This window comes from Toxorhynchites rutilus, chromosome 2 (assembly GCF_029784135.1).
Source record: "Toxorhynchites rutilus septentrionalis strain SRP chromosome 2, ASM2978413v1, whole genome shotgun sequence".
NCBI classification, from domain to species: domain Eukaryota; kingdom Metazoa; phylum Arthropoda; class Insecta; order Diptera; family Culicidae; genus Toxorhynchites; species Toxorhynchites rutilus.
In genome coordinates this window covers 163,561,028-163,583,451 of record NC_073745.1, presented here as the reverse complement: position 1 = coordinate 163,583,451, position 22,424 = coordinate 163,561,028, and the positions used below count along the sequence as shown (strand labels likewise).

Sequence of the window (22,424 nt, the reverse complement as noted above, 5' to 3'; positions counted from 1 at the left end):
AGCCTGTTTGTGCACCTTAGGCCAGAAGGGAATCCATCAGGAGGAGAGTGATGCTACAAACGGTTCCCCGGGAAGATCTCGAAGCAGCCGCTACACACACACACACATACACGCACGGAATTCTTTCCGTTTGGATCGAGAAAGATCCGGAAAATAATCTGCCAGTTCCTCTAGGAATTTAAAAATACATTCATGTGAAAGAGTTTATTTGAATGTTTTCTGTCCATGTAACACTGTAACCAAATATGTTTCAATCAAGTGCTATTAACAGATGGTTATCGAGTTAGCATTAACCACTAGTATCGAGGAAAATGTGGAAATATATAATCGTTACTGAAAATAATCTGCCAGTTCCTCTGGGAATTTAAAATTACATTCATATGAAAGAGTTTATTTTAATGTTTTCTATCCATGTAACACTGTGACCAAATACATTAGGTTTTGTGATTTTTCAATCAATCGCAATCAACAGGATAGCTTCTGAAGATTATTCTTCCCCATCAGTAGGATATTTCCGTATCCAATATTGGATGCATAAAACCTTGTGCCTCCAACGTAACGCTCTCGTTTTCGAAGTTCTCCAAATATTCATTCATTCAGAATGAATTCAGATTCAACTTCATACAAATGATCTCTAAATCAACGATAGTCCTACGTCACCCTTGCGGTTATACCATAGATATAATCCACTTCCTGTTTTTAACATTGAACTCGGTCATTCTTTGCGCTAGCGAGCGGGGCAGCCACTTTAGTCTAAGTTGTGTGTTTCTTCACACTCCGCTATAAAATTTGGAGAATGAGAAGATCTGGGTAAATCACAGGTGAAAAAACATCTCGTGTTAATTCAAGTTACAGTAGAATCCCGATTATCCGTGAATAGTCGGGATGATTTTTAAACATAGAAACTATGTTTTATCAATACAGAAATAGATACAGATACAGATAATCGGTGTACAGATACAGATACAGATAATCGGGGTTCTACTGTCATAGTCTTATTTATCGAATAAAAACATTTGCTTGCAGATAATATAATTTGCATATATTTTCACAATCTAAAATAATTTGGCATCCCTGAAACTGAAAGGATCAGTATGTATTTGTGAAGCGAGTATTATGATCTAAGTGGTGCGGACTCAATCCACTTCATTTTCAAGCAAATTCATGCATGTTTTCAAGCGATTTCTTGCAATAAATTCTCAGACCACCAGAGATGCCAGATTTACAAATATGTTTGTAAATTTACAGATATATCTGTAAAACACATTTTATTTTTGTTGCAGACTTTTTGGATATAACAATATTTCACAGGTTTTTGAAAAATGATATCACATCAAAGATATTTGACTCACCGTATGACATTTTTCCAAAGTTTTATTACATACAAAGTTTTTATGTTTAGTTTATATCAATACACATCTGATACACGTTAGACCTATTTTTTGAGTCATTTATTAGCACTTTGCCGTCCGGCGTAACCACATTGGTTACGTGCGCAAAATAGTTCGTACCGCAGTGATATCGTGAGTATAGTATCGCTCAGTGGCCGACGAGTACTTCAGTATCTTTTGCATTCTGTTGGTGTTTTGTTTGGTAGCAATAACTTGTACACGTCAACCATTTTTATGATTTCATAAGTACTTTTGCCCTGACATCATTGCAGACGAAAGAGACGATACGATTATTCACAATGAATGAAAAATTGCATTCTCTTCAGGTAGGGAAAAATCTTGAACGAAAATTGTCTCTGATAATTATTTTATAATCGTTATAAGATTGTTTTGCTCAAATGCAAAGAGATTTATATAAAAATAGATAAGTTAGGGTCAGGACTATGTTTTTAAAGTATTTAACACGTTGACTGCCGTTGACAGTCACCGGTGACTGACACCGAGTTTTCGCTCAGGCTGCGTTAGTCACCGGTGACTGACAGTATAACATATGATAATGAAGCTAACTAAGCTTATAAGCATTCCCAATATTTTTTTTTTTTTTTTATAAATTCGTTTATTTTTACAGGCTCAGTTACATAAGTTTAAAGGAGCCGAAATCTTAAATATATTTTTAAAACTATATATATGAACAATTTTCTTAAATCTATGGTTAGTAATGTGGGAAACCGATTACTCGTGGTGGACTCGAGATTAAAAGGGTGACATTTTCTCAGGAAAAGGATGGGGTATAAGGAAATTATTACAAAGTTGATAATCACACACACTCAATTCTTAAATCTATTCGTACATCAGTTGTGAATTTACATTTCATTCTTCTGTTTATAGCAAGCGGACCAATTACTCACAAAGGAAGAAATGGAGGGTATAAGGATATAAGGATAATCACACACGAACATCGATAGATTTAAGGAAAACATATATTTGGGACATGTAATCAAGGTCTAACCGAGCCAACACATCTCTCACCGGCACATTGGGCTGCCTTCCTCTAGCCCGAAGGGAGTTCTCTAAATTCGATCTGGCAACAAGATACACCTCACACGACCAAACAACGTGTTCGATGTCGTGGTAACCTCGGCCACAAACGCAGATATTGCTGCCGGCCAGATTGAAACGAAAGAGTAGCGCGTCTAACGAACAGTGATTGGACATGAGTCGGGAGAAGGTGCGAATAAAGTCCCGACTCAAGTCCAGACTTTTGAACCATGGTTTGAGGCTAACCTTAGGGATAATCGAGTGAAGCCACCGGCCCAATTCATCTTCGTTCCATTTGCGTTGCCAGTTAGCGATGGTATTTTTACGGACTAAAGAGTAAAATTCATTGAAGGCGATTTGACGCTGATAAATATCGCCTTCAATCGCACCTACCTTTGCTAATGAGTCAGCCCTCTCATTACCCGGAATTGAGCAATGAGAAGGGACCCACACAAAGGTAATGACATAACAGCGTCTGGATAAAGCACTCAAAATTTTTCGTATTCTCTCAAGGAAGTACGGCGAGTGCTTTTCCGGCCTCACTGAACGGATAGCTTCGACAGAGCTAAGACTATCCGTTACAATGTAATAGTGTTCAACAGGTCGTGAGGCGACGCTGTCCAGCGCCCAATGAATTGCTGCCAATTCAGCAATATACACTGAGCAAGGATTCTGAAGACTGTGTGAGGTGCTAAAAAATTCGTTGAACACTCCAAATCCTGTGGACTCATTTATAGTGGACCCATCAGTAAAGTACATATTATCACAATTGATACCCCTATATTTTTCATCGAAGATCGTTGGAGCGATCCTCGATCGTTGGTAATCTGAATATCCATGTATTCCCAATATGTTAAACAAATCGAAAAAAACTTTTCATTCAAATTTCAGCAACTTAAATTTGCTTTCGGGTTATACTTATGACGAAATATGGGTTACTGTTCGATATTGTTACCACAGGCATGGTTCATGGTCGTGTGGTGATCTAAAACTTTTATAGCCTTGCATGGCGGATGGAAAATGCACACTGCATTTTCTTAAAGATTTAGCCAACGACCCGCAAGCCTTGGTGGATGTCCAATATACAACGAAGAAATACTGATAATGACGGACAATCATTCATAAAAAATAAAATATATTTCTTTTTCACTTTACATTTAACGTTCAAGAGAACAAACATGTCAGATTCGTAAATGAAATACATCGGGAATAGAATACAAGGAATGATTTGCGTAATAATTTTTATAGCAGAACAACGTTTGCCGGGTCAACTAGTATATACAAAATACAATTTTGCGTGCATCGCGATGTACAAAGTATTAATGAATCTGTGAAAATTAACGTTAAAATACATTCCTACAGATATGCACATTTTTAACAGACATTCACATGTTTTTACAGACTTTTTTTAAAAACCATCTGGCATCTCTTCGTTCCACTTTTCATCGAATATTTTCAAATCGTAGGAGTAAACATTTACGTGACTCTGACTTCATTTGTTTCAGAAAAATATTAACTGCTGGATAGCCTGAATCCTGGATTACTTTTATGTGTTTTGATAATTTCGCATTAGCGGCGAAACTTAACAGATTTGATTTCTGGATACAACGATGTTGCTAGAATATAAATAAAGCCTAATATTCATGCATGAACTCCAATGATAAGCGTTCAATGATACAATACACTTGAATAAAATTGCTGTAAAGATCTGAATTAAAATATTATTCCTCTACGCCGGAAATCTGCAAAAGCATTGTAATGAATACTACTTCCCATAATCTTCGTGCAATGCATTTTATTTACTGACACTGATGAAACTGTTCTGGAAAATCGATACAAAGTTCTCTAATACTAACACCGAACGATATTTGCCTGCAACCGCAAAAATAAAACTTTAGAGCATGTTCCATACAAGTAAATCAGTTCTTACATTCTTACCTTTCAAGACTTTGAGACAACTCGTTAGTCATTCAAGGAAATCGAATGTTAAGATGAGTATTGCTGAAGGTAGCTAGTTCCTTTGAATCTTTGAAACTTTGTTGTAGTTTGATCCTTTTGAAAAATGAAAGCCTAACACTAACATCATGGAACTAACTCAGAGTTCGTATACACAGTTTCGATCAAATTCAACACGTATATATACTGTGTCGTCCGATTTGTCCTTTATCTGATTGAATTCTGCAAATACAAAATGAAATTGAGAACTTCCTCTATCTCTTCAACAAGCTAAACTTACCAAGAATGTTGAAAGCACAAGAACTGTCACTGTTTCTAATGTGGCATGCTCGGCGATCGACTTCGTAATACTGTAGCGATGAATTCAAAACACTAATTCCCTTTGCACAGATCAGCATTATCGGCGATCAAATATTTTTGTACTCCATGAATAAATATATTCCACAGGCGTTTCCACAGGCTCCCACCAACGAGAATATTCCAAGATTAGTGCTTTTTATTGCTTCCAGGTATAGGTTGTTCTTTATAGTAATAACTGTGCAAAGAATTTGTCACTGATTGCTTTCTGGTGTTATATGAAGCCCAGCTTCAGCAACAAAACTGTTTTCGCCGACGTTACGTCCCGTCCATTTTCACAGTGAAATGTTTTGATACCTTATGACATTTCATTTTTGCTATGTATGTACGTAACGAAATTCGCCAATGTCGAATTTTGCTCCCACATGAAAATCTTTGAGTGAACTAAGCTTATTCGTTTTTGGAGGTTGCAATGGTTAATTAAACAATTGACGGAAAAATGTAGTTCGTGCATTTTAAAAATTTAATTATTTTTGCCTTTGATAACAATACCTTTTTTATAGTGTTGATTATCATAAGAAGAACAACACTCCTCATCGTTGGATCTTTTTTGACATTTCAATTGGATCTTTTTTGACAGCCGTTTTGATTCAGTCCGCACTACCTAGATTATGATGTGTTTTTGAGAAGGAAAAACGAGTTTTAAAGTGTAAATTATGAATGAAAATTAACTTTTCCAAATCAAATTAGTATTCTATGTGAATGCAAATCACTTTTTTTCTGCAAGTGGTGAGAAAATCCCATACAAAAATTGTATCTGAAACTGACGTTATATAATAATAATAAATTTTAGTAGGAATATCTGAAAATTCATAGAAAATAGGTTAAGTTAGTGTTAGGACTACGTGCTTCAACTAATTAAATAATACCAAGTAGATATTTTCATTCAAATTTTACCAATTGAAAATTGCAATTTAGCCTTCTAATCTGATGGAGAATAGTTTGGATCCCAAACTCGAATGTCACCACTAGCCATCGCGGATATTTTCGTTGTCTCGGGTTGAGGGCGATATTGACCGTGTAAGGTGGCAAAATATTGATTGAGGTTAGATCGGATGTCGAAAGCCTAGCTGTCACGATATTGAAGACACTTATTGTCAATCAGTTTGATCGTGTAAGGTGCCCATTACTCTTCTAAAATTTACCAATCATGTGTTGATGGCCGTTTAACGTAATATACACGTTGACTACAAACTACTCATTATAATAGTAAATATATACGCATTTGTTACGAACACTTCAGCCCTTCCCCATTTAGAGAATTACGTTTTAAAATTATTCCCAGAGCATTTCAATTCAATTGTCACAAAAATCAGAAACTACAATCAAACTTAACCAATTCAAGAAATCACTACTAACACTCATAATATAACGATTCGATATTACTAACAGTAAACTATTTCGTATGAACAAATTCTTTGTCAGTGTAAACTTTTCGAACGCCTTAGAAACAAATCCGGCAATTTATCAATATCATGAATTGGGGTTGCTACTTCTTCACGACAAGGTCGACATCGGTTCCAGACAGGACATCAGTCCAGTCAATATCAGCCAAAAAAGTATTCAATGCAACAAAGTCAATGCTGTCGATTTATCGCCCACCTTCAACAGCCAGTCGAACACCAGATCCTATCCCTGGTCCCAATGCACAATGCTACAGTGCGTGTGACAACTCTCGGCTGAGAGGACGATACTCCAACGATGACTAAGCCCACAAAAAATTAATGCTTACGAAACTCTTCCTGGTGGGTATCGCTGGCGTCTAGCCTCGGCCGTCGCCGGACCAAGCGCGTATTTGATTTTTAAAGGTACTATATCCTTTACATATGCGAATTACACTGCTATGTGCCATAGTTGGTACGTTTCCAATTTGAACCATCCTCACATTCTCACTATCTGGATCACATTCAGTTGACCATATCACTCAAGAGCATGTCCGGGTTAATTTCAGAATTATTAGGACTTATCATGTTAACATAGTCTTCTATGCATGTTTTTCATTTTTAATCATTTCCTTTAATGATATCATAAAAATCGCACACAATTAAGTATAATCTTAGCTGCTGGATATTTAGGATTCCTTTCGTCGTCTTGTTCTCGTTTCTGCAACTGCCTTTCCGGGAGGTAACGTGAAATAAGACTAACCTAAAGCGCCTCTCGGCTTTTGCAGTGCTGGATTAGAAATACGAGTTGCTGCCCGTCGAAGTTTAACGCAGGAAAATTCACCGGAATCAATAATGGTGATTCCGTAATGCAAAGACAAAAGGTTTATATAGGCCAATTGTTCCTCTACCGCAATGGCGTCTGCTGGCGTCTATCGCAAAGGCTATGTTGGCTGAAACTTAGAAAACAATAATTGGCCGCACAATAAAATATCGGAATAATAATTTTCTTTTCTCACCTTATCTCTGCTTTTCATTTTTCAAAATTTGCACTATTTGTGCGAAATAACTTTTTCATCGTCGCCACTTGTTAAAACCTGTTTTAGGATCAAAATAAAAAGACAACTGCTTGCTTTGGCACCATAATAGGAAGGGCTTATTCTTTGTTTTTCGATTCGTTCAGACCTTTTTCTGTTACTCAAGATTTATTTTTTAGATATGCACATCTAGCGAGTAGTGATTGGACATAAGTCTACTTATCACACGAATGAAGCCACGGATTACATACAAACCATTGAACCACGCTTTGGAAGAACCATTTGATAGAAGTGAATGTAACCACCGCTGTGTCCCAATCGGATTGCCAACTCAAGAGGGAACTCTGACACAATTGGAAAAATTCATCGTATGAAATCTGTCTATCATACAATTCGCCTTCCTGGGCACCCACCTTTGCGAGAGTGTCCGCCTTCTAATTGCCAGGAGTTGAGCAATGAGATGGGACGGATGGGACTCATACAGAGGTTATATTATAAGATCTTTCAATCCGTGCACTTATCTTCTGCCTCACTTTTGTGGGGAAAAAAGATGTGTCCCGATTAGTTTTTATCGACTGGAGAACCTCAAGCGAACAGAAACTATTTGAGAAAATGAAGTAATGGTCTGCAGGCGTGTTGGAGATCATACCCAATGCGCAGTCGATTGCTGCCAACCCAGCAACATAAACGAAACAAGGTTCCTGCAGTTTACAGAAATTCTCATAAACTGAGATTGTATATTTAGGTGAAGATTTTTTTCAAAGTTTTCAATCACAAGTGAATACGCATTAGACCATTATTCTGAGAAAAAAATTATAGGAGGTTGTGTTCAACGACCGCATTGTTGACATAGAACTACGCTGTAGTTTAACTCAGGTCACTTGTTTATAACTGTGGATATTATTTTATAATGCTACGAAAATTATGAAATAATCGTTCTACCAGTTTGGTCGCCCTGAAATGTTTTTTTTCATTGTGGAATCATTTGACGATAATTGTTGATTCATTCTTGTGCTCGCAGAACAATACATGCATGGGATAAGCGCAGCTTCCATCCTCAGTGGAGAAAGTTTTGCTACTGGCAAGCGAAATCAAATCACCTACAAAAATCCAGAACGACATTTACTTTCTTGGTGACTTAATAACCGAAATAAACTCTATCTGCACGTGAACCCAAGTAAATTAATGACTTATTATAACTTTTTGAATAACTTGGTATTCCCCAAATAATTTTTTGGTGCACAACCTCAACGCCTGTTTCACCATAGCGTCAGTTCAATGCATTGATGTAATGTCAATGGCACCAACGAAGCCTTTATGATGACAGAAAACAAAAAATGTTAACAGCTTGGACAAAAGTTGAATATTTGCCTCAGCAGAGATTCATTACTAATACCCTAGCGTAAATAATTCCCTTCCGCTATCCTCGTTTATATTTATCATTACAAATGTGGTTTCAGCGTAGCGAAGATGCACTATTTTTACATACGGGTAATGAAGCACGCACATACGCACACAACTATCTATATATCGATGGCTTGGAGCATCTAAATATACACACACTTATCTCCGTTTTACGCTCTTCTCTACATAAACCCTTTCTGTTTATATTGCCAATCTAGATTAGCTTAGCTGTTATCCTTTGTGGAGAGAGTTTTCCTACCGTCATGCGAAACCAAATCACGGACGAAATTCCAGAACATTTATTTTCTTGGTGAGCTGACGATAGCCTAGCTTGACGATTCACCACACAATTGTGTAGCTCAATACATTAATGCAATTGCGTCAGTTCGATGCAATGCTAGAGATATCAGCGAGTGAGTAATTTGTAAGTAACGAAGTAAACGAAGACATGTGATGACACAAAACAAGGAAGAACAAGCGATACTCATTGCTTTGAATACAGAACGATACTGATAGCTTGCCTTCCTTCCTTGCTTGAGACTTCAAACTTCTTCAGTTCATTCGTCTCTAACCTTCAAAGATGTCCTTGGAAAACTTTACTTTATCCATCATATTACTCCTCCACCCCATTGCCTTGAGAAACGCATTCGATCCCTCGCCATACAGCTCGCCCAGCAACGATGTTGTTCAGTCGTTTTCTCACGAAGAATGAAATTTTTCCTCAGTGAGATCCACTGTTTATACTCTAGACAAATATTCACCTTCGCTCTTCTTCTTTTCCTTTGTTCATGGAGACTTTACATCTTATGATTTCCCTTTCGTTGTTCGTCGAAAAGTTGCTCGTTATTGACAGATCTGTTCGGGAAAGCACTCAAATGGACAGAACAGATGTATGAGGAAATGGGAATGCTTCCAATTTTCATTAAGTTAAACCATATACAGACTTTGGGATTGTAATGTATAGCATACCAAACAAATCTTATGGAATTTCCAATTCGTTTGGTATGTAAACTGCCAGAATCCGTTCACGACAAAAATAGTTATTAACGTTAACTTTATTTCATAAAAACGTGACTTGTTTTCTGATTTGGCACCCTTAATGAAAGACGTAGTTCTACGTCAAAATCCATGAATCAGTTCTATAGAGGTGTTACTCCTACTAGAACCTCGAGACTCATGTTGTGCGTTGAGTGCATACCGCCGAATAATTGTTTTCTAAAGCTTTATGACATCTCCTAGATGAGCTACCCATCATGTGCCGCAAATCGAACGGAGAAAGTTGACCCTCTTTTCGCAGTTTGCTTCAAATACGTAATGTGAGTATTCCAAGTGCATTTTGCATCAAATCAGACCCCAAGGTATTTGAAGGTCAATGATTGGATAATGTTCCTGCCCAAAAGCCCGAGTATGCAATTGGACTGGGAACTGCTTCCGTGTAAACACTACCAATTCTGTTTTCTGCGGCGAGAATTCAATTCCTAAATTCCTTGACAAGAAAGTTGTCTAAGGAATTTTGTAAAGGCCTTTGCAAGTTTTCGGTCTGTGTACCTCTTTCGGAAACCACACGGTCATTTGCAAGCTGTCTTAAGCGGACCTTACACGGTCAAATTTATTGACAATATGATGACATTTGAGAGCATAATGACAGCTGAACATGGCCGACAACGCAGAAATCCGGATTTTCTGATTTTCGGGCATCAATATCGTGACATTTCATATGGATGCATGATGATGACGTTTTACCTCACGGACTTCCAGACAGAGTTGCCAGATTTGCAAGTGGACATTTAATGTTTGTTAGTCTTTTTTGCGATTGCAATTAAAATTTATAAACTTCTGAAATTGTAGGAATCATAAATGAAAGCTTTTGGTTTGGAAAACTGATACAGTAATTTACATTTAATGCGACATGCCGAGGATCCACTCAGTGTCGCATTGGAGGCGATTTGACCTGTAATTGGACATTGAGGATGAGAGTGGTACAGCGTCGACGTCTGGCGGCGAATTTCAATGTGGGGCCATAATTTGGGCCCGAACTTGATGTTTACAAAAAATGTCTAACTAAACGTGTCGCATACAGGTCTGTCCAATTAGAAAAATGTCGCATTAAATGTAAATTACTGTTTAGGTACAGTAATTTACATTTAATGCGACATTTTTCTAATTGGACAGACCTGTATGCGACACGCAAAAGCAAAATACAGTACTTTTCGCGATACAAATCAAAACCTCAAAGTAAACTGACAATGTGATGGTGAGAGAGTGAATGAAAATTAACAAGACGTTGTTCCGCTTAATGGTCCGCTTAATGGGCACCTTACACGATCAAACTGATTGACAATAAGTGTCTTCAATATCGTGACAGCTAGGCTTTCGACATCTGATCTAACCTCAATCAATATTTTGCCACCTTACACGGTCAATATCGCCCTCAACCCAAGACAACGAAAATATCCGCAATGGCTAGTGGTGACATTCGAGTTTGGGATCCAAACTATTCTCCATCAGATTAGAAGGCTAAATTGCAATTTTCAATTGGTAAAATTTGAATGAAAATATCTACTTGGTATTATTTAATTAGTTGAAGCGCGTAGTCCTAACACTAACTTAACCTATTTTCTATGAATTTTCAGATATTCCTACTAAAATTTATTATTATTATATAACGTCAGTTTCAGATACAATTTTTGTATGGGATTTTCTCACCACTTGCAGAAAAAAAGTGATTTGCATTCACATAGAATACTAATTTGATTTGGAAAAGTTAATTTTCATTCATAATTTACACTTTAAAACTCGTTTTTCCTTCTCAAAAACACATCATAATACTCGTTTCACAAAACAGACTGATCCTTTCAGTTTCAGGGATGCCAAATTATTTTAGATTGTGAAAATATATGCAAATTATATTATCTGCAAGCAAATGTTTTTATTCGATAAATAAGACTATGACAGTAGAACCCCGATTATCTGTATCTGTATCTGTACCCCGATTATCTGTATCTGTATCTATTTCTGTATTGATAAAACATAGTTTCTATGTTTAAAAATCATCCCGACTATTCACGGATAATCGGGATTCTACTGTAACTTGAATAACACGTGATGTTTTTTCACCTGTGATTTTCCCAGATCTTCTCATTCTCCAAATTTTATAGCGGAGTGTGAAGAAACACACAACTTAGACTAAAGTGGCTGCCCCGCTCGCTAGCGCAAAGAATGACCGAGTTCAATGTTAAAAACATTCCTAAGACGTTGTTAATTTTCATTCACTCTCTCACCATCACATTGTCAGTTACTTTGAGGTTTTGATTTGTATCGCGAAAAGTACTGTATTTTGCTATTTTAGGTACAGTAATTTACATTTAATGCGACATTTTTCTAATTGGACAGACCTGTATGCGACACGTTTAGTTAGACATTTTTGTAAACATCGAGTTCGGGCCCAAATTATGGCCCCACATTGACATTCGCCGCCAGACGTCGACGCTGTACCACTCTCATCTTCAATGTCCAATTACAGGTCAAATCGCCTCCAATGCGACACTGAGTGGTTCTCCGGCATTTCGCATTAAATGTAAATTACTATATCAGTTTTCAAAACCAAAAGCTTTCATTTATGATTCCTACAATTTCAGAAGTTTATAAATTTTAATTGCAATCGCAAAAAAGACTAACAAACATTAAATGTCCGCTTCCAAATCTGGCAACTCAGTCTGGAAGTCCGTGAGGTAAAACGTCAACATCATGCATCCATAAGAAATGTCACGATATTGATGCCCGAAAATCAGAAAATCCGGATTTCTGCGTTGTCGGCCATGTTTAGCTGTCATTATGCTCTCAAATGTCATCATATTGTCAATAAATTTGACCGTGTAAGGTCCGCTTAAGGAAGGGGTATGACTAAAACGTCAAATCCCTCATATTGCCAATGTACCCAATATTGCTGCGGTTTACTGACATTTTGGTTCTGACAATTACTGTTGTTTACAACACGGTCCGGTTATATAGTCAAATAGTGGCTAACTTTAAACTCCATGTTGAATCTGAACACCTCCATGTGAAACCGAAATATGAAAATCGCTTATGCAGTTAGAAATAAAGCAGCGCAATTTCCGCGATTTCAACGATTTCAATCCTCGCAAATGGTATGTTGGTAAACAAATGACGCCATATTGATTTTGACTTTGGGTAGCCTATATTCAATTGATGTCTAACCCCTGGCTTAAGGTGCCCATTAGCGTACATTGTTCTGTCAAGCAACTGTCAATATATTTTACGTCAAACTATTTCTGGAAGTTGTCATATGCCCGAGGGTGAAGTTCGTTTGCTTTTCTGACAACAAATTGTACAAGAAATTCTTCAAAATTCTAGGAAGTCCACATCTGTGCAGATTGTCAGAATTTCTATGGCAACCGAATCAAAAGCTCCCTCAATGTCCAGAAACACTGAAGCAAGTTGCTCCTTGTGCGCAAAGGCCAGTTGAATATCTGTGGAAAACAATGAGTGGGTTATATCTATGATACAACCGCGAGGATTCCCTCAGGTATCTTTATTTTGAAACACATTTTGGTGTGTTTCAAAATTTGGATTCCCCCAGGTACATTGATTTTGAAGTCTGTGTTGGGGAAACCGTAAATCGGGCCAATCAAAACGAGACAGTTAAGGCGTTTCATTCATTTTTTCCTGCATGTTCTGAGTTTAGGTTTTCATTTTACCCCCCATAAATTCCGGTTAGACGTAGTCCCACGTCAACAATGCTAGATAATCATTTGTTCTTTTGCTCTTGCGAAATCCAAATTGTGTACTTGATAGTTAATTATTTGTCTCGATCCATTGATCGAGTCTTCGAAGGATCATTTTCTCCTACAATTTTCTAATGCACGAGAGCATAGCAATCGGTATAAGTTATGGTCAGACGCTGGTTTGCCAGGCTTTTGAATTGCTATTACTTTTAACTTGTCCCCATTCGGGTGGAACAATGTTGTTTTCTAGTAGGGAATTCAATAAGTCTAGCAATCTCCTTCAACGATATCGGGAAGATTTTTTAGAAGAACGAATTTAATCATCGGTTCCGATTCATATTAAATTCCCAGCAGTCTGTCCAGAGGTCTGCCGTTCGGAGACGTTTCTCGAAGAATGTTGGACTGGGACTGAATCAGGACAGACCTTTTTAGAGAAATCGAATATCCATCGTTTGGAGTATCCTTCATTCTCATGACCAAATTCCTAACAAATAGAGTATATTAGGCATGAAGAAAAAAAAACCGTTCCATCAATCTAGCTTTGTTTACAAACATGGAATTTCTTTAAATTCTGTTAAACTCCATTGATGATTACATAATCATATCTTTTCAAGCAACTGAACAGCTTTTCATTTTATTCTTGATTGTACTAATAAAATGATGTTCCGCTACTACGCCATTTAGTGAATATCATAAACGGACTTGAGGGCCAATTCGGGCTGATCATATCCCAGTTCCTCCGGTGTATCAATACCCAGTTCATTAAGGGTTGGACGAATTTCCTGCAGCAAGTATGGATAAATTTCATTGACTTGATTTCCACATTTGTCCTTGCATCCTTCGAGGAATCTAATGGCCAAGGCGTAGTCATTCAACCGACGGCAGGCCTTCAGAGCAGCGATGATAATTTTCGGTTCCGGCACCAAATCCATTCCGAGAAGATCGTTCATTCCTTTACGAGCCTCCCAGTGATCAATGTCCTGCCGGTTAAAGTAGTTCTCATACCGTGTATCGAACTCTTCTGCACTTTCGCTGCTGTGCGAATGTCGGATTGCACCAGCAATTCCTAGACGCGAAGTGGTCATACCAACGGAACCCCGAAGAGCACCGAAAAGTCGACCAGCTGTGATGCGCAGCATTGTCGTTCTAGAAAGGAATACTAAATGATAATCTTAAAATGCAGAAAGAGCTAGAAAACTAATCTGTTAAGTAACAATACCTTTTTTTCTCCTGTTGCAGTCTACAAAAGTTCACGATGGAAAAGTTACGACAGTAGGTAGTGCAATAATTCTAGGGTTTGTGCTATTGACAGTTCGAAGAAATTACCAGATGATAAAAAAATCCCGTCCCAGTGTAAATAAAAGGTTGATCCATTATTGAATTCTAGTGTCATTACTACACTGAGAAAAATAAGTTGTTAAATTCTGGGTCATGCGGATAGAATCAAACTGATTGTCAAAAAGAGTCCAATAGAAATGTCAAAAGAGTATGGGAAGAAAGTGTTACTTTTCTTATAATAATCAACTACACTATAGAGAACTATAGAGAAAGTATTGTTATTAACGGTGAAAATAATCGAATTAATAGAAATGAACGAACTACATTTTTTCATCAATTAATGCTAGCGTTTCGAATCATGTGGGCCCAATTGACATTTTGGCAGATAACACACAAAAAGATTTTGGCAGATTCACAAAAAAAACTTTGGCAGAAGATTTTTTTTTTTCAAGTAAAATGCTCTTGAGAAATAAGTTTTATTGAGTACGCATGACCCAGGATATATTTACTTAGTTATATTTAGTTTTTTTGTGAATGCCATTTTCTACCGTACTAAAAACATATATGTCAAGCAGAACTATGATTCTTAAGCCCAATATCGGCTACATTTTTCCGTCAAAAATGCACGTATTAGAATCATATCAAAACTAGCTGACCCGGCAGACTTCGTCTCGCCCAAAATTGATTTTTTTTTGTTATCAATCCCTTAAAACACTCACGTTTTCTTACTAAGCGAACGCTCACGGTTCCAATTGCAGAGTTGTTCATTGGTTGATCTTCTAATTTACCCTTCACAATTTTGTGATTTCTCAATCACTTGCAAATAACATGTTTCTTCGTTACATTGAATACATGTTTGATGAAGTCAATATATTAAAATTAAGACATCTCAAATCGATGCCTTTCTTGAGTTTTGCACTTACCAACACATTTGGCGATTCTTTTTTGTTTATATAGTTATAAGATATGGGAGTGCGTTTTTTTCATCTGAAAATCCATTCAAAATCAAAAGAACTTACAACTCTTGTTACGATGTAATTGCAGAACTTACAACTCTTGTCACGATGTAAATGTTGTATGGGAATTAAATTTCTGGATTTACCCATTTTCCTTCAGAGTTTTCTGAAAATTTTCAATTGTCATGTTTAGTTGGAATATGATTGTTTGGAATATGTGTATAATTTTATGGGACTCCCTCCCCCTTCCAGAGGAGGGAGAGGCTTACGTGGAAATTAAAACTTCATACAAACATTTCACGTACCAAAGAACCCTCACATGTCAAATTTGACTTCATTTGCTTGATTAGTTCTCGAGTTATGAGTTATGCGTTTCATTTCTATGACAGCTCCCCAATTAGAGAGGGAGAAGGAGTGACGAACCATCTTTTCTTGCCCTCTAAAACATCTACATACCAAATTCGGTTTCATTTGCTTGATTAGTTTTCGAGTTATGCAGACCTGCCAACAGGTAGCTTTAAGTCTGCTGAGTATGACTCAGTGGCAGCATGTTGTCTCAATCACAAATCCATGCGTTCTGATTAACCACTCGTTGCGAATCAGCTGTTTCCAACTCCTCAGGTAGCTTTAAATTCGCTGGGTATGACTCAGTGGTAACATTTTATCTCAATCAAGTCTGCTACTGTCAACACTGCTAATGGTACCCAATCAGCAACCAACAGCAACTCAGGTAGCGCTAAGTCCACCTGACACGACACAATGGTGGATTATCCTCCATCTTTGGCAATAGCGATGGAAATTGAGCCCATAAGGGCAAGGTCACTAGCAAAATCTCAAATTGCCTTAGAGCGACTAGATTGGATAACTGTTGAACCTCAAGCCCAGATCGGACGGCCGAATACACATCTGCGGCCTGGGTGCGGCTAGGTCCAGAAACCCATGGGTAGAGGCCGTCAGGAAGTACCTATTGCCTGTGCTCATGTGGGTACTCGGATACAGTGGCCTCGCGAGGAACGAAGCGGTTGACCGATTTTCCGGAATCACCCCGGACTGTTTTTCACTCGGGAGGTGCCGCCTGACGACATGAAGTTGTGGATCACCTACTGTTTTAGCTTCTTTTGGTCGCAGGCATGGGGCAGTTTCTCAGAATGGTTAAGGGCTCTGTTACAGGGTTCGAGGAGGTTAACATGTTGAAGGGGAATAAGAACGCTTCAGCATCTTCAACGGTACGGCTTACTCTACACTGGCCTAGACCCGTGATCCGAGGATATTCTTACCATCTAGTCTAGCAAGTAAGCAGCAATTGGAGAGAAACCAGTTTTTTTTATTTATTAGTTTAAAAATGTTTTAATTTGTTTTATTTTGTTGTTTTTTCAAGTTCAAATTTATTTGTTTATTTTGTATGTATATTTCATGTAAGTTATTGTTCCTTGTGGCAATGCCTACTTCCGTCGCTACAGAGGCGAACCAACCCAGAAGGCTAAAAGATTCTCCGAAAAAATATCAGAAAAAAATAATAATACCTGCGGCCTAGTTTGATCGCAAATTAATTAGGAATAAAAATTCGATATCACTATATGTTAATATCAAAAAACGCAGGAAGTGGTACATGCCACGGTCCGGCACCCACATGTAGGACGTGAAAAGAAAGAAACATGAAAGGCTCTTTAGTCAAAGAAACGTCTTGATTGGTTTCTCTCACTCTCGGGACTATTGAAACAATCCAACACCGACTTTGGAAAAGTATCCAGGGCAGCTCCCATTGGCATCAGCAGTCAAACACCCAAACTGATATCGAGTCCAGTGAAAGGAAGCAATCACGGAATAAAGACCCAGTACAACGAGAATGTGTAGAGTCATCTCCCTCGATGGGAAGTTGGAAGATGAAAGAGTTCACTTTTTGTTATTCATTCTTGCTCCTGGTACATCTAGGCATGAGAAATGTACCGAGGAGAAAATGTGGCACTGAACGTCAACGCAACGTTGTTTACTCAAAATTTGATATAGATTCTCTGGTTCATTTTTTGGAATTAGTACTGTTACGGACAGATGATCCATCAGATGAATAAAATGATAAGTAGTAAAAAGATCGAAGATTGCAATATATAGATTGCAATAAAGTAGGAAATTCCATAAGGAATAAGAGGAGACCAAATAAGATAAGAAATAAGACCCGGCAGAGCGAGGGCATGAATGAATAGGCAATAAAACAATAAATTTTAGGTATATTACGGATGAATGAAATAAAATAGAAAATGTTGCTCCGCCAATGGCCGAAGCAACAAAAACAGGGAAAAAAACGTATTCCACAAGAGATTGTTTACATCTCCAGATAGGATAGGGAAAGAAAAACAATGAGGTAGATTTTAGGCCTGATGAGCAGACATCAAATAATACTTCTTTTCTCTTCTTTAGTTTTAGTACCTGTAGTTTAGGTAAAGGAGAATTCTTTCTCCTTTTTATGAGTAAGAAAATCATGTATATATATTTGAACAAAATAGAAATAAAAGTAGTAGTCTAAGATCAGAACTCACGAGAAATTTTCAAGTACGACCAAAATGTGCTCCCGTGGCTGAGTGGTTAGCGTCCCACATTATCATGCCGGGGGTTCGGGTTCGATTCCCGTTGTGGCCGGGAGATTTTTCGTCAAAGAAATTTCTTCCGACTAGCACTGTGGTCACGCATATTCTAGAACTTGCCACTCCAGAATACATTCAAGGCGTGTTATTCGGCATAGAAATCTCAACTAAGTAGTACTAATAAAAATGACGCAAGTAATACTTACATTGAGAAGGCAAAAGTTCCACTGGGAACGTTAATGCCATCCAAGAAGAAGAAGAAGAAGAACGACCCAAATTACATACAATCAAAACTGCTGTCAAAATGAACTATCAAAATGGCCGAATTTGTCAGGATAAGGAAAACTATAAATTTACATGAGAGAAAAAATGACAGCAACATCATAGTTATAAGTTCCAACTCATTACAAATTGGTTGCGATTAGCGTTGAGTTTCCCTCCCGTGACAACTTCGATGTGACAATGATACGAACTTTCCGCTTGTGATTTTTCTATGGGTGAAATTTCCCTTTTCAGAAATACGGTCCTTTCTGTTATTGGTTGAGAATACAGGGAAGAATTGTAGTAATTATTAAAGCAGAAAAGAATAGGTCATCGGACGTTTAATACATCTGCTACCGAAAAGATTGAACAATTTGCCGCGTTTTATTTAAGCAATTGTACTATGTCGACGGATGCTGTGTAAGTATAGTTGTGCAAAAATGGTCAAAACGTTTTGAGAGACAGAAAACTCATCGCCGACAAATTCTAGCGTGTTTTCTGGCGTCCATTTTTTATCGATCGCTGTCGGCAAGTGAACTATATAAAAACATGTATTATTTGTTGTGGTATTACCAAAGGATTGATTTTAACAAGAATACTATTACTTGTTTTATAACAATGTGCCACTCCCGACCATTATTGGTGTGAATCAATGCCCTATCGAATGGCTCAAGTTGATATGTCGGTATCCAGGATACATGTTCATAACCTTTACTTAGGATGATCTAGAACTATCTCGAAACTTAATGTTCCTTTCTGAGGAATATTTATGAATGTATTTTACGACAATTTTTGAATGTTCAACACCTTAGTGAAATATTGCTCTATTTTTTATTTCCAGTGTGCCACCGCCTGCTATTTGGGCTCAACGGAATGATGTTATTTACCTAACATTAAATGTGGAGTGCCCTGATCCAACTTTTAAGTAAGAACTATTTTTGTTAGTTAAACTAAGTATTTACTAAGTTTTTACGCAGATTCACACCAGATACCATGTATTTCAAAGGTATTGGGTTACCGGAGAAAAAGAACCACGAGGTTACAATAAACTTCTACAATAAAATAAATCCAGATAAAGTTATCAGTAAAAATACTAGTCGTTGCATCGAGTTTGTTATAGCGAAGGCAGATACGAAAGGACCTTACTGGCCAAAATTAACAGTTGACAAGAACAAACCTCATTGGCTCAAAGTTGACTTCAATCGATGGAAGGATGAGGGTTCCGATGATGAGACAAGTAAGTGTAAACTTGGTATAATAGTATAGTTGCTTTTTCTCAATACTTTTCTTTGATAGGTACTGTAATTAGTGCGTGTTATTTGTACTAATACTGAAGAAATAAAAATCGGGAAATGAAAAACGCTTCGGAATCGTGTCTACATGCTACTCTCGTGTAGTCTCTAACATTCGATAATACGATTCATGATACCTCTTATGTCCTGCACATTTAGATACATGAAATGAATTTTGAGTTATAGCTCAGTTAATGAATTTCCACGATTCTTAAAATCGATAAAACTGTTCCCTCGGAAGAGTCCAGCTTGTTGTTCATGTTATTACCATGTTCGCGGATTCGTGTTTAACATTGCCTAACCGCATTTTCCCTAAATAATCACTGGATTATGATCCATGCTGATCCGCCCACGTATGTATTGCAATATGTATGGATGTCATCGAAGAATGAACGTTTAGGAAAAGCTTTAGCCTCCTTGCAAAATTTGAGGCGCTCCTAATATTTTGTTATTTCTTTTGTTTGTTCGATTTGGATTCATCAGCGTTTTCAGCTAATTTAATTCGCCCGATTGAGTGTACCTGTTATCTTATCGATACATGTGGTAAATTACACATTATCGAATTTTAATGTAAGAATTTTCCGTAACCGTAAAGTGGGACCATTGATTATACGAGGCTTTCATTGTTGTGTTATGAATAGCCCTAAAAGAGGCTGATTGGGTTCACGGATCAGTGATAACTGTTGCGTGGATGCAGTTACTCGATATCCGCGGATTCAAAAGAATTATCCATAACAGAATAAAACTGCAATACTCTTCAATACTAATCAACTGGTCTTATATTTGCAGATGAGGGCGACAACGCAATGTCACTGGAAGACATGTTGCGGCAAGCTAATGATAGTAAACTTTCATTCGATGATCTGGACGACGATCAGGAAGACTCAGACGATGAGGCGATGCCTGGTTTAACTGAGGATAAAGACGAAAATGAGGATAAGAAGTAAACAAGTTAATACGAACAATGCTTCCCTCTCATTTTTGAAAAATGGACCCGGTTATGAATACAAAAGGGAGAGGACACAGTCAAAAGCAACCATTGAAATGTGTAATTTTTATTTAAGACGTAAGAAGGGATACCGTATAAGTAAAAAAAAAACGTTCGAATTGTGCGAGAAGATTTCCAAACCGTTAGATTCAAAAATGGCTTGGTGTAAAGCCTAGGAACAAAGGTTAAAAAGATCTAATAGAATCTTTTTTACACTCATAGGCATTAGTTTATTATCTTTTGATTAGAAAGAACAGATCCAGTGTGTCCAAGCAATCGATAAATATTTTCTTGTTTTGCATTGACATCCATTGGATGTTTTGATTTTGTTCATTATCATATTGATTTGCCATGCAAATTATTGTTACAGCATCTAACACGTGTACTAAATGAGGCCCTCACATTAAATGTGTCTTAAGCAGTTATGGGCAAAATCGCATCAAAATTCGTTCAACAACGCTTATCCACAGATAAAACTCATCCAACAATTAGAGAGTTTATGCCTCACTTTATTTGAGACAGAAAACATTCACCTATCATCGCAAAGTTCATTCTCGAGTTTAACGGAAACATACTGTCTCGATTCCGCTCATCTAATCTCAGAGAATTTCGCATTCCCTCATTTGCCTCTCGGAATGACGTTAGATGGTGATAGAATCAAATTGGAAACTTTTGCTTGGCCCATCAAGTGTCTGTAAAATCATTCGTTTTTCACTCAAACAGCAATTAGTGATCCCCGATATTTTAAATTAATCGTTCATCTTCTTCTTGAATGGCGTTAACGTTCCCTGTGGAACTTTTGCCGTCTCAACGTATTCATTAACTAGCGTCGTTCATTAATACTTGGTTGAGATTTCTATGCCGAATAACACGCCTTGAATGTACTCTGGAGTGGCAAGCTCTAGAATACGCGTGACCACAGTGCAAGCCGGAAGAATTTTCTTTGACGAAAAATCCCCCAACCAGAACGGGAATCGAACCCGAACACCCGGCATGATAGTGTGGGACGCTAACCACTCGGCCACGGGTGCACCTCGGGTAATAGTTCATCAGCTAATCGAATAGTTTTCAGCAGTTATTTATATATATTTTTTTACCCTCCACTCACCCCCATCTCGAAGATACTCTCATTTGAGGATCCTAGAGTTGAGCTTTTCGATACGATTAATCGCCCCAAATAATCGGTTAATCGATTAATCGTCACCCCGAGAGAAATAATTAGTTAGACTAATATTTCTAACATTTCACATTTCACTAATAGCAATCATTGAGCCGCAGTAAAATATAGGTAGATAGTTGAAACCGAGTTGTTCCTATCGCAACCTGTTCCTATCGCAATGACATTTTTTGTTTCTAGTATGAAACGATCTTAGCCAACGCAAAAGACCATATTAACGCAAGTTATTGGTGAGCGGGAAGGTAGATTCATGTGCACTTGAATGCTGACAAGAAAAGAGTACAAGGGAAAATAAAATCATACATACCCTTAGAAAAATCCTCGGTCGAAAACTACTAAATACATTTGGTAATGCAAAATTAGTAGAATGTACAAATTTTTTGTACATATTGTCAACAAACCTGCATCCCTACCAGAGATTAGTATATTTTACTCGATAACATTAGTAAGCTTGGATATTGTCATATCTGAAAATTGGTGAGAAAAGCGCGTATTAACCATTTTCATTGACGGCGCCAGTGGTTGTATGGTTAGCGTAACAGCCTCACAATCCGATCGGCCTGGGTTCAATCCCAGCTGGCGT

At 37.6% G+C, this 22,424-nt stretch overlaps 2 protein-coding genes and 2 long non-coding RNA genes across 7 annotated transcripts; 1 reads left to right on the top strand and 3 right to left on the bottom strand.

Moving 5' to 3' along the window:
- Nucleotides 1–3,567: 3,567 nt before the first annotated feature.
- On the bottom strand, nucleotides 3,568–5,813 carry LOC129764835 (uncharacterized). Of its 3 annotated transcripts, none has more exons than XR_008741254.1 (5): nucleotides 5,612–5,813; nucleotides 4,666–5,544; nucleotides 4,368–4,607; nucleotides 4,113–4,301; nucleotides 3,568–4,045 (listed from the first exon to the last, which is right to left on the bottom strand). It is a non-coding gene; the product is annotated as an uncharacterized LOC129764835 (long non-coding RNA). The 3 variants fall into 3 exon arrangements; XR_008741253.1 differs by having other exon boundaries at nucleotides 3,569–4,301; nucleotides 4,666–5,126; nucleotides 5,235–5,544; XR_008741252.1 differs by having other exon boundaries at nucleotides 3,568–4,301.
- Nucleotides 5,814–5,929: 116 nt separating this feature from the next.
- LOC129764837 (uncharacterized) lies at nucleotides 5,930–7,557 on the bottom strand. The gene is made up of 3 exons (XR_008741256.1): nucleotides 7,413–7,557; nucleotides 7,144–7,350; nucleotides 5,930–7,077 (listed from the first exon to the last, which is right to left on the bottom strand). It is a non-coding gene; the product is annotated as an uncharacterized LOC129764837 (long non-coding RNA).
- A 6,344-nt stretch (nucleotides 7,558–13,901) lies between these two features.
- On the bottom strand, nucleotides 13,902–14,658 carry LOC129764833 (cytochrome c oxidase subunit 5A, mitochondrial). 2 transcript variants are annotated; one of them, XM_055764357.1, is made up of 2 exons: nucleotides 14,530–14,658; nucleotides 13,902–14,469 (listed from the first exon to the last, which is right to left on the bottom strand). In XM_055764357.1, exon 2 carries the CDS (start codon nucleotides 14,447–14,449, stop codon nucleotides 13,991–13,993), a length of 459 nt encoding a protein of 152 aa, XP_055620332.1. In that variant the 5' UTR covers nucleotides 14,450–14,469; nucleotides 14,530–14,658; the 3' UTR covers nucleotides 13,902–13,990. The 2 variants fall into 2 exon arrangements, with proteins under 2 accessions (XP_055620332.1, XP_055620333.1); XM_055764358.1 differs by having other exon boundaries at nucleotides 13,902–14,456; nucleotides 14,530–14,651.
- Nucleotides 14,659–18,643: 3,985 nt separating this feature from the next.
- LOC129764832 (uncharacterized protein CG16817) lies at nucleotides 18,644–20,885 on the top strand. Its single transcript, XM_055764356.1, has 4 exons — nucleotides 18,644–18,804; nucleotides 19,226–19,309; nucleotides 19,362–19,621; nucleotides 20,466–20,885. The coding sequence occupies exons 1-4, from the start codon at nucleotides 18,788–18,790 to the stop codon at nucleotides 20,621–20,623; spliced, it is 519 nt and encodes a 172-aa protein (XP_055620331.1). The 5' UTR covers nucleotides 18,644–18,787; the 3' UTR covers nucleotides 20,624–20,885.
- The last annotated feature ends 1,539 nt before the right edge of the window (nucleotides 20,886–22,424 follow it).